The sequence below is a fragment of the Nicotiana tomentosiformis genome, chromosome 3 (assembly GCF_000390325.3).
Source record: "Nicotiana tomentosiformis chromosome 3, ASM39032v3, whole genome shotgun sequence".
Classification (NCBI taxonomy): domain Eukaryota; kingdom Viridiplantae; phylum Streptophyta; class Magnoliopsida; order Solanales; family Solanaceae; genus Nicotiana; species Nicotiana tomentosiformis.
In genome coordinates, this window is record NC_090814.1 from 83,478,842 (window position 1) to 83,491,818 (window position 12,977).

The 12,977-nt window shown below is 39.3% G+C and overlaps 1 protein-coding gene across 1 annotated transcript; it reads right to left on the reverse strand.

Moving 5' to 3' along the window:
* Nucleotides 1-1,844: 1,844 nt before the first annotated feature.
* On the reverse strand, nucleotides 1,845-4,741 carry LOC138908100 (uncharacterized). Its single transcript, XM_070198740.1, has 4 exons — nucleotides 4,316-4,741; nucleotides 3,085-3,367; nucleotides 2,709-2,950; nucleotides 1,845-2,255 (listed from the first exon to the last, which is right to left on the reverse strand). Exons 1-4 carry the CDS (start codon nucleotides 4,739-4,741, stop codon nucleotides 1,845-1,847), a joined length of 1,362 nt encoding a protein of 453 aa, XP_070054841.1.
* Between the last annotated feature and the right edge of the window lie 8,236 nt (nucleotides 4,742-12,977).

Genomic DNA, 12,977 nt, shown 5'->3' on the forward strand with positions numbered 1-12,977 from the left:
TAGTGATCTTCGAAATTGAAAGAGGCAAAAGTGTGAAATATGAAATATGGCCATCGTGTCAGGAATAAAGAATTTTGTGAATGGCCTAATGAGCCAAGGAAATATTGTCGTTATGAATGACTGGAAATACTAATGAGAATTTATACAATGTGAAAGATGTAGAGGTGTGTACAATTGTAATTATGATATTTCTGTTTGCAAATCAAATAAAAAAAAATGTTTTTGGGAGCATCATTAGCAAAACCGAGGAAGGGTGCGTCATAAGGCCCACACCTGAAACTACACGTGCAGGTGTAGGGGTGTATTGCGATTATTTCCTTTATTTGAGATGAAATTGGAACCTTTGGGAAATTTTGATTTTATTCCCCTTAATTGGGATGAAACCGGAACCTTTGTGGATTGGAAAAGTCAACCCACACGGCATATGTGGGAAGGTGGCCTAGCTGATCGGGTGGAGATCAGACGCCATGTTGCGCACATGGTGGTACTACTCTTGTTAACAACTTTCTTTCGCATCACCTGTCAAACCACATTGTCCGTGGGAAGATGGACTAGCCGATCGGGCATGATCGGACTCCGTGCTAACAAAGATGGTGGTATATCGGTGCTAATGATCTCCCAACCAAAATTATATATGAAGTTCGTATTTTGAAAATTATTATGTTTTAACTGAACATTTGGATATTATTGATTGTGACTTACTGTTTCTATGTATTGTCTTTTCTTATATGGGCATTCTATTTTGAAAGAGAATTTTTAGCTATACATACTAGTGCTATTCGATAATACTAACGTCCCTTTTGCCGGGGGCGCTGCATCTTTAATGGATGCAGGTGGTTCTACAGCAGGCGACATTGATCAGTGATAGCAAGTACACTCTTTTCAACTGATTTGGTGAGCCTCACTTTATTTCGGGGTCATGTATCTTTTGTTTCTCATGTACTGTGTTTTGAGGTATAGCCTGGGCCTTGTTACTGACATTTTTATATTACTCTTCTATTGTACTTAGAGGCTCCGTAGACAGATTGTGGGTTGTGGTTGATGTTGGGAATTGGATTATAAATGTTGGTATTTGGAAATAACATTTTTCATTAATTCTATTAACTCGTGATATTTTGGAATTTATAAATGAAGCTGCTAATGGGAATGAAATGGATGTTGTTAATAAAATATTTTCAGTGTTTGATTAAAGGAGTACATCTCTTCTTTATTCATGGACGAGTTTGGGTAGAAGAAAATCTAACAAGCTTGCTCGGCCGGGTTCTCTCGGTTGAGCGCCGGTCGCGCTCCCCTAGTTTGGGGCGTGACAATACCAAATTTTGCTTGCAAGTCACAAATCACCATATGAAACTATTCTAAGGCTTGGAATCCCAATCGGACCTCGATAACATCATATCCTACGTCAAACCAAATTTAAAGAACTTGAAAACCTTCAATGCGCCAACTTCCAATAAAGTGTCGAAACGCTCCCGGGTTATTCGAAACCCGATCCGAACATACGCCCAAGTTCAAAATCATCATAGGAAGCTATTAGGACCATCAAATCTCGCTTCCAAGGCCGTTTATGAAAAATGTTGACCCAAGTAAAACTTAACCCTTTTAATCCAATTTTAAGGAACTAAGTCATAAAACAGTAAAAGCACATATGGGGAGTCTTATTTAGGGGAACGGGGATCTATAAAGAAAAATGAACGATCGTGTCGTTACATTCTCCACCTCTTAAACAAACGTTCATCCTCGAACGAGTCTAGAATCATACCTGGACTGCCGAATAAGTGTGGATATCTACTCCGAATTTTCTCCTCGGTCTCCCAAGTCTCCTCCATGACTGGTTGACCCCTCCACTAAACCTTTACCACATAAATATTCTTGGATCTCAACTGGCGAACATGCCTATCAACAATGGATACTGGCTCCTCCTCATAACCCAGACTCTCATCTAGCTGAACCGTGCTGTAGTCTAACACATGCGATCTGTCGACATGATACTTCTGGAGAATAGACATATGGAAAACCAGATGAATTCCCGATAGACTGGGAGGAAAAGCAAGCTCATAGGCAACCTCCCCAACTCGTCTCAACACCTCAAATGGACCTATAAACCTTGGGTTCAACTTGCCATTCTTCCCGAACCTCATGATTCCCTTCATCGGTGAGAATTTCAAGAGAACCTTCTTGCCCACCATAAATGATAAGTCACGCGCCTTCTCATCTACGTAACTCTTATGTATGGACTGTGCTGTGCGGAGTCGCTCCTGAATCAATTTTACCTTCTCCAAGGCATTCTCCACCAAATCAGTACCGTATAGCCTAGCCTCACCGGGCTCAAACCATCCGATGGGCGAACGACATCGCCGACCATACAAAACCTCAAATAGAGCCATATTAATACTGGACTGATAACTGTTTTTATAAGCAAACTCGGACAAAGGAAAGAATCGATATTACTGCCCTCTAAAGTCAATCACATATGCTCTGAGCATATCCTCCAAGATTTGAATCATCCGCTCTGACTGCCCGTCGGTATGTGGATGAATAACTGTGCTGAGCTCTAATCGGGTCCCCAACTCACTCTGTACTGCCCTCTAGAAATGCCAAGTAAACTGAGGCCCTCTATCTGATATGATTGAAACAAGCACACTATGCAACTAAACAATCTCGTGAATGTAAATTTGGGCCAATCTCTCTGAAGAATGCGTGGTCACAACCGCAATGAAGTGTGCCGACTTGGTCAATCTGTTGACAATGACCCAAACTGCATTAAACTTCCTCAAGGTCCGTGGCAACCCAACTACGAAGTCCATAATGATGCGCTCCCCTTTCCACTCAGGTATAACTATCTGTTGGAGTAGGCCACCTGGCCTATGATGCTCACACTTAAACTGTTGGCAATTTAGGCACCTCGCTAAATACGCAACTTGTCCTTCTTCATCCGCCGCCGCCAATAATGCTGCCTCCAATCACGATACATCTTCGTAGCACCTGGATGAATAGAATACCTAGAACTGTGTGCCTCTTCTAGAATCGTTTCCCTCAATCCATCAACATTAGGAACACATAGACGATCCTGGAGTCACAGAATACCATCCTTATCGATAGGAACCTCCTTGGCACCACCATGTAGTACATTCTCTCTGAGAAACAATAAGTGCGGATCGTCATACTGACGAGCCTTAATTTGCTCGAATAATGAAGATTGAGCGACAACGCTTGCAAGAACTCGGCTAGGCTCTGAGACATCCAACCTCACAAGTCTGTTAGCCAAGGACTGAATGTCTAATTCTAATTGCCTCTCATCTGCTGAAATGAATGCCAAACTACCCATACTCTCTAACTTTCTGTTCAAGGCATCCGCAACCACATTTGCCTTAACCGGATGATAAAGGATGGTAATATCATAATCTTTTAGTAACTCAAGCCACTCGCTCTGCCTCAAATTGAGATCCCTCTGCTTGAACAAATGCTACATATTGCAATGATCGGTGTAAACCTCACAGGACACCCCCTAATGATAATGCCCCCAGATCTTGAGAGCATGAACAATCGCGGCCAACTCCAAATCATGTATGGGATAATTCTTCTCGTGTGGCTTTAGCTAACGTGAAGCATATACAATAACTCACCCCTCCTGTATCAATACACAACCCAAGCCAACGTGTGAAGTGTTTCAATACATAATATACATCCCTGAACCGGAAGGCAACACTAACTCCAGGGCTGAAGTCAAGGCAGTCTTGATCTTTTGAAAGCGTGCCTCGCAATCGTCGAACCATCAAAACGGAGCACCCTTCTGGGTGAACCTCGTCAAAGGTGCTGCAATAGATGAGAAGCCCTTCACAAACCAATGATAATAACTCGCTAACCCCAAGAAGCTCCTGATCTCGGTTGTTGTAGTGGGACAAGGCCAACTCTGAACTACCTCGATCTTCTTGGGATCTACCTTAATACCCTCTCCTAATACAACATGCCCCAAGAATAACACAGAATCTAACCAAAACTCACACTTGGAGAAATTAGCATATAACTTCTGCTCCCGCAAGGTCTGAAGCACCACTCTAAAATGTTGCTCGTGCTCCTCCATGCTATGCGAGTAGATCAAAATGTCATCAATGAAGACAATGACAAATGAGTCAATATATGACCTGAACACCCGGTTCATCAAACCCATAAATTCCGCCAGGGTGTTAGTCAAACCGAAGGACATCACTAGGAACTCATAGTGGCCATATCTAGTCCGGAAAGCCGTCTTCGGAACATCTGAATTACGAATCTTCAACTGATGGTGCCCCGATCTCAAGTCGATCTTAGAGAACACCCTGGCACCCTGCAACTGGTCAAAAAAATCATTAATGCACGGCAATGAGTACTTGTTCTTAATTATAACTTTGCTCAACTGGCTGTAATCAATGCACATCCGCATAGTCCCATCTTTCCTTTTCACGAATAACACCGGTGCACCCCAAGGAGACATACTCGGTCTGACGAACCCCTTTGCTAGCAACTCCTCAAGCTGTTCTTTCAACTCTTTTGGAGCCATGTGGTACACTGGAATGGAGATAGGTTGGGTACCAGGAGCCAAATCAATACAGATATTGATATCACGATCTGGTGGGATGCCTGGAAGATCAGAAGGAAACACTTTGGAGAACTTCCAAACCACGGGCACTGAATCAATCGTCGGAGTCTCTATAGTAGTGTCCCGAACATAAGATAGATAATCCAAACAACCTTTCTCGACCATGGTTCGAGCCTTCAAAAAAGAGATAATCCGACTAGATGCACAGATAGACGAAATTCCACTCAAATCTAGGAAACTCTGGCATCGTCAAGGCAACAATCTTGGCATGGCAATCAAGGATGGCGTGATATGGAGACAACCAATCCATGCCCAGGATGACCACAAAGTCGGTCATATCAAGCAACAGAAGATTTTCTCTACTCTCATAACCATAGAAAGTCACAATACATGATCGATAGATCCGATTCACAATAACAGAATCGCCCATTGGCGTGGACACATATATAGGAGTACCCAAAGACTCACGAGGAACATCCAGAAAATGAGCAAACAAAGATGAAACATATGAATACGTAGACCCTGGATCAAATAGTACCGAAGCATCCCTACCATAGACAAAAATAATACATGTGATCACGATATTTGAGAGTAATACATCTGGTCTGCAAAGGCATAGAACCTGGCTGGAGCGCCACCTGACTGGACACCATATCTAGGACAACCCCTACCCACCTGCCCTCTGCCTCTGGGTGGACGGACGACTAGTGTGGTAATAGGTGCTGAAATTATAGGCTACTGACCCTGCTATACTGCCTTGCCCCGAAGCCTGGGGTAGAACCTCCTCACATGACCAAGATCCTTGCACTTGAAACAACCTCTCAGTACGGTGGACAACTGACTTGATGTATGACCCTGATAGCCTGAAGGCCCACTGGAGGAACCCTGAATAGCTGGTGGAGTATCTTTTTGGAATGGCAATGAGATAGGGGCACACTGGAGTACCTCGAGGAGGCAGCAGTGCTGGATATATGGGCTTGCTAGATTGACCCCTCATAAACTAACCTTTGTGTAACGACCCGACCGGCCGTTTTGAGTATTACAACCTCATTCCCCTATTTACTGATCTATTTGTGCTTTATAGCTGTATTATGACCTATCAGATTAGTTAGTTCGGATCCGGAGAAATTTCGGAATGAATTGAGACACTTAGTCTCACAATGGAAAGCTTAAGTTGAAAAAGTCAATCGAATATTGATTTATGTGTAAAAGACCTCAGATTTGAATTATGATATTTACAGAGGACTCGAGGATAGATGATGCATGCTCCAGTTTCGCCGTCTACCATAATTCTGTTAACATCAGTATCAAGAATCCGTAAAGTAATAACAAATGCATCATTGTGAGGGAAAGTCAAACCGTTAGTATTTGACTCATCAAAGGTGATACTTTCTTCGAGGTCGTCATACCGTTCATAAGTGATTGATCTTTTGAGTTTGTGAGTGGCGGTGAACTTAATGCCATTGATGGAGGCGTCATCATTACCACCAATAATCATAATGATGGTGCGAGTGGGCGAAGACAGTTTTCGTGGGCCTGGGAGTTCTTGAATTCTTTCCAAGGTGTTCCTGCATTTGTTGCTAAGTAACTCTTTGAGGTGTCCTTGATGCAGCAGGTTCGCTACCTATAATCTTAGAGCGTGGCAATATTCTGTTTTTTGTCCACGCTCTTGGTGGAACTCACATAAGGCGTCAGACTTCTTGGTGCTTAGGTCAGATCTCATATTTGGTTGCCACTTCACCTTTGTTCCGAGCTTCTGAAGTGGGTAGACCATCTATATAGGTGACACAAAAAAGTTATAAGCAGATAGTAAGGGGGCATACCTAGATCATTTCTGTGAATGTCTGATCTCGGCCTAGAGGGGCCGTCTTCGCGGCGGAAGTCGTGGACAGATGCCCTAATATAAGGTTGATATCGGTCTATGTTTGGTCGCGGTACCGAATGGTCTCTCCTTGCATTGTCTTTGCATTCCCTCATGGGTTTGGATTGCACTTAGGTGAGTTGTCGGGTTGGCCCATTGAGGTCTTTGTCATCTGCCCTGGCCTCGGCATAGTAGGAATTATGAATCTCATCACATGTTGCCGGTGGGTATTTCATCAACCGGCTTAGTAGCTTTCTGGTTGCCTTTGAGCCTTTTTTGTTCAACCCATTTTGAAAGGCTGCCACAGTCATTCCTTCGGAGCCATTTGGAAAAGTCATCCTCACCATATTGAATCAGGCTAGAAAGTCCCTTAGTCCTTCCCCTAATGACTGTCCAATAACAAAGATATCATTCGCCCTCGTTTTGGCTTTCTTGGCCTCAACATGCGTCGTCACGAACTTGTCTGCCATCTCTTCAAATGTTTCTATGGAATAGGCTGCAAACTGCGAAAACCATGTCAACACCCCTCATGTGAGGGTTTCGCCAAATTATTTCAACAAGATGAAGGACACCTGCTGTTTGGTATTGCCTTTTATGGCGATGATATAATGGGTTACATGGTCTTCGGGATCAGTTGTTCCATCATAGATTCGGAGGTACCGAGGCATCTTGAAAGTTTTTGGTATAGCATGGGGAGCCACTTCCTCCATGTATGGTTGTTCCACGAACCTGCAGATGACTCTTTTTGGTAGCAACTTGGGAGCACCTACTATTTTGTCTACCCGTTCCTGGTGCTCCTTCATCTGTTATTTGAGCGCCTTGTTCTCGTTTTCCTTTTTCTCCATTCTTTTTAACATAATGGCGAGGATGTCGTCACCTACACTATCAACAATTGTATGAGTGTTACCTGAAGTAGGAGGGTTTAGTTGGTCGTCTCGTTCATTCCTATGCTGTGTTGCATGGATTCGTGTGGTTTCCACGGTCATGCACGAGGCTTGCTTGATCATTACGCTAATCGAATTATCGGTTAGCCAAACTTCAAGGAGCTTTTTCATAGAGGGTGGTGCTCCCTCTCCAGGACGTGGAAGCCCTCTTTCTATTCGGTTTAGTTATATTGCAGAAGGGTGTAGGCGACTTCCCTAATCTAGGGGACGTCGTGAGGGTCATCTCTTCATCTTGGGTTCATACTCTTCGTCGATGGCACTCATAAGGTTGAACGGGACGTTGTCCGTTGCTTTTGTTCTGTTTTCTTGGTTACCTGCCATGTAATCCTTATATATACAGAGAAAACTGATAACTCTACGGCACGTTAGGTTAACAAATCACTAAAGTTGTAAATCTGGATGAGAACTAAAAGTTTGACTGAGAAATTCCCACGGACGACGCCAAATTGTATGACCCAAAATTCAGATCTAGATTTTTATACAATTAGATTTATAGAGAAAATGGGTTAATCTAAGTCAATATTAGTATCTAAATAACACATCTAGTGTGTTTATGAAGAGTACCAAACGTATGATGTTCAATAGTAATATCTTAGAGTAATAATAATTTAAGAATGTGAAAGATAGAAATAAATAACAATAAATGACATTTATGTAAATAATGAGACAAGGTTCATCCGACAAGGGTGAGATTTTTTACTGATTCCTCTAACAATGATGGATAATGATAAGCACTTGAATATTTCGATTCTTCTTGGACCGGGAGAGAAAGATAGAAGGGTGTAAAGGTAGGCTTTGTATGTATTTAATAAAGAGAGAATCTTTAGAGAATGTCAATGTTGTTCTTTAAAAAAAATGTTCAATCCAATTTCTAGAACTACATCTCTTCCTATTTATAAAGGTGCATGAGCTTCAAAACCCTAGATAGTATAACAGAGGGGAATATTCGCTAGGATATTCTCTTGGGAATCTAAATATTTAAACTATCTATTGCTGCACGTCGAGGACAGATGCTCATCCTCGTCTTATATTAATCTACCTCTACGACGATCTGCTTTCTTTGTATGACCTCGACCTTTTGATATGTTGTAATGCCAATATATAGTAGCCTTTGAAGGCTTTTATAACTGCTGACCAGGTCAAAATACGTGATGTGAAGTTTTTCGCCCATACACATAGGACAAGGAGAAACACTATTTATTAAATTTGAATTATGTCCGGGAGGCAAGCGAGGATAAAAATTCAAGACTATCCACTTTGATGGCTATTTGTGTAGTTCACCCTATTAAAAAGTGGTCCTACAAAAACAGACCTTCAATTTACTTCATTGCAACTTCAATTTCAGTCAGGCTACACCGAATCCCCTGTTGGCCATCGGGATCGAGTGGTAAGTCCATGATATGTAGGGGAATAAATCACTCATTTTTCATTAGGGACACATACACGAACGACAACTCCAACCATCATATATTTGTTGCCATACACTACTAGAAATTCAGCAAAATCGACCAAGGTCGACCGACCAACTTTGGTCGGTCAAAAAACCGACCAAAAAACCGACCAAAGTTGGTCGGTTTTTCAAAATATATTTTTTTAATTTTTTTTTACGAAACCGACCAACTTTTGTCGGTTTTCTTTGGCGCAAAAATGCGGGAAACTATTTTTGAGTCCCGCAAAATTTATGTTTTAAGAAACCGACCAACTTTGGTCGGTTTTTTAATTAAAATAAATAAAAATTAATATTAAAAAAATCGACCAACTTTGGTCGGTTAATTCGGCCGGTCATTTAAAAAAATCGACCAACTTTGATCGGTTATTTTCGTGCGAAAATTTAATTAAAGAGTATAAATCAAATAAAAGACAGTCTTAAAATAAAATGTACCAATGATCTAGTGGTAAAATAGTATCCTGCCATAGTACAGACCCCGGTTCGATTCCCAGATGGTGAATTTTTTTATTACACAATTAAAATACCGACCAACTTTGGTTGGAAAAAACCGACCAACTTTGGTCAGTTTTTTTTGCAATTTTTTTTTTTTGAATTTAATTGACCGACCAAAGTTGGTCGGTAATTTCCGACCAACTTTGATCGGTATGCCTTTCCGACCACAAAATACCGTTCACACGTAAATGGTCGCGTTTTGGTCGGTTTTTGGCCATTACCGACTAACATTGGTCGATTATTTTGGTCGATTTTTACCGAATTTCTAGTAGTGATAGATAACGATTTTTTAAAAATTGGTATGCCGCTCCGCGATAAAGAGAAGGGACTTGTCCCTTGGGGACAATGGTAGTAGTTTTCTTTATAGCTTTCTTATTATAAGCTCTTTTATAACTTCACAAAATATCTTACACTAATGCTAGTTATATTTTAGGTCATTTTCTTTACATAAAAGCTTCGACACGCGATTGTATATTCTGAACTAGAGTGCTTTAGAACCCCATATTCAAGAGATATTATCCCTTTCTCAACATTAATTTGTCGAGCAAGAAAACAACATTTGATACAAAAGTCATGAAAAAAAATAAGGCGAAAAGAGACAAAAACTAACTGAGAAGAGGAATGGAAGAGAAATTGGTCTTCAAGTATCGAAGAGTTGGCTTGAAATTTCTGCCGTTAGCCGAGAAATCGAAGAAGAACAAAAGATATTGAGAGAGAGAGAGAGAAATAGAGGAAATAGAGCCGAAATTGGGCAAATAGGATTTTGGACTGAAATATTAAATTTATGTTTCTGACCACGGCGGTCCCAAAATCACTTAAATATTATTTTATCATTTTAATTTTGTTTTTGCGACCGATGCAGTAGCTTAGTTAATCAACTAATATTTTTGACTTTTTACTGGTCGACTTAATCAGTCGCAAAAGTTAAGACGGGAAATTGATACGCTATTTTTTCCTTACTTTTGTCGGAATAATAGTCAATTTTTTATTTTAATAAAAAGTTATTTTTTGCGTGTTGCTGCTGTTTCGGAGAACTTTTGTTGATCAACAAGCCTGATCATTAATTAGATTTTGCGTGTTGCTGCTGTAATATTATTTGACGGTGAAGTGATGTCCTGTCTGTTTTATCATAACCAGGCAAGTAACCATTAAGGCCTGTTTGTCCATAATTTGTTTCGATTGTTTTTTTCAAAATCGTATTTGTTCATAAAATTTTGTAAGTTCTTGGAGAGTTTTTGAAAATGAGCCACTTTTTCAAAAAAATTAGAATTTTTTTCCTCCACTAAAAAAACTATAATATTTTTCAAGTGAAATGAATGTCCAAATATAATTTTAAATTTCATATTCTATTTTTCAACTTCACCCCAAATGCTATATTTTGTTTATATCCAAACGCCTGTTAAGAATCATTCACTTTCCAAATTTAATGGCCCAATTTTCATGAGGTTCACGTCTAATTTAAACGTTAGATCAAGTGTATCAATCATATTTTTAACACTCAATTTTAGTGCACTAATTATTTCAATTTGAAACTACGTTTTATACAATATTCATGATTTATGAATATATTCCTTCGTAGAAAGAAAAGATATAAATAAATCGGAAGGTCATGGCTTAAGTTTGCTTCGATGAACTCTTTATGGTTTTTTCTTTTTCCTCTGTTTCTTTCTTTCCTTTATGCTTAAGTTATAAAATATACTGAATCATTTAAAAATCTTAATAAACAAAACGGAACACTTTTTTTTTTGCATAATTATTTAAGGTCTTTAATTTACACGTACATTCACTTGTGAATTTAATACTTTTATTTAGACAAACATCAGAATATCTTATTTTGATGGTAGACACAGAAACTGAAAGTTAGAACTTAGAACTTATCTATCCTGGTATTATGTTGTAACTGAATTACGTAAATTGGCTCGTTCAACAATTTAAACTTGTAATATGGCCATTATTTTGGCTTCCAAATGGGCTCCATCTCATACAGGCACAAGCCTATTTGCAAGTAGACTTTGCTCGCAATATTTTTACGTGGGTCAAAGTATTGCATTGTGTGGTGGATATTATTTGCAAAGATTTTATCTTTTCCTTTTGCAGATTCGTTCAGTTTCTACACAACCGAAAGCTTTCAAGAGCTTCTTTAATTCTCTTGTTGTTCTTCTCCTTTCATTATAGAGTATTTTGTAAGAGAGTAAGTGTTGGGAAACACTTGTGTGAACCTTTTATTTGGAGTGATCTTGTGAGGTTATTCTCTTGGGGTATTTGGACTAATTAGAGTATTTACTCTAATTTTGTACTCTTATTGGTATAGTAAAATTGCACATCCGCTTGTGGAGATAGGTCACCTCGACCGAATCACGTTAAATTTATGCCTTCTTTATCTACTTTAGTTACCGTTATTATAAACTTGCAATGTCTTTGTTATTGTCATTATAATGTTGTTTGGCTAAATTACGCACTACCCGTGTTCTTGATCCGAACAAATTGGTATTAGAACAGGATCTAACCGGTTTAGTTTCATTAGCCAATATGACTCTAACAAAGACTTATGTTGAGAAATTTGATCGAAGTGCAAATTTCGGGATGTGGCAATTATAGGTGAAAGCTATTCTGACTCAGGACAGCTTAGATTTGGCACTACAAGGAAAGGGGAAGAAGTTAAATAAAATGACAGACGAGGAGTTTGCTGTCATTGACAAAAAAATAAAAGCAGTTGTTATTTTAAATCTCTCAAATAAGGTTTCACGTGAAGTTGTTGCAGAGAGCTCAGCTAAAGGCATATGAGAAAAGTTGAAAACCATGTATACGAAAAGGACAGTAGAAAATAGGTTTTACCTAAAGAAAAAACTTTACACTTTTCGTATGGCTGAAGGTACCTCTATACTTACATATCTTGATACTTTTGATTCCCTTCTTATGGATTTAAGTAACATAGATGCTGAAATCAAAGATGAGGATCAAGCCGTTTTATTGCTTGTTTCCTTACCTCAGTTGTTTAAGCATATAAGAGATACAATGCTTTATGGAAAGGATAATATCTCTTATAAAGATATCAAATCTATTTTGAAATCAAAAGAATAAATAGATAGAGATATTACTGGGAAAACTAATGGGAACCAAGGGGAAGGCTTGTTTGTAAGAGGTAGATCGAGTAAGAAAGATTCAAGCAGTTAGAGACCTAAATCAAGGTCAAAACCCAGTTACAGAAATATCATGTGTAAATATTGTCATAAGAAAGGCCACATTATTTCTGAATGCTTTAAGTTGATTAAAAAAGAAAAGCATACAAAAAAGAAAAATGAGCACTAAAATACCGACACTGCCGAAGCAAGTGTAGCTGCTGATAAAATTGAGGAAAATATTTTTTTAGCAACTAATAATAGTTTCAAATCTAACAATGAGTGAATTTTATATTCCGGTTGTTCTTATCATACGTGTCCAATCGAGATTTATTTACCACATATAAATCTATTAGAGGTGGAGTTGTCTTGATATGCAACAATGCTGCCTGCAAAGTTATTGGAAAAGGTATAGTCCAAATCAAAATGTATGATGGTGTGGTGAGAACTCTTACCGATGTTAGACATGTTCCTGACTTGAAGAAAAATGTCCTCTCTTTGGGCACTCTAAAATCTCTTGGGTGTAAGTACACAG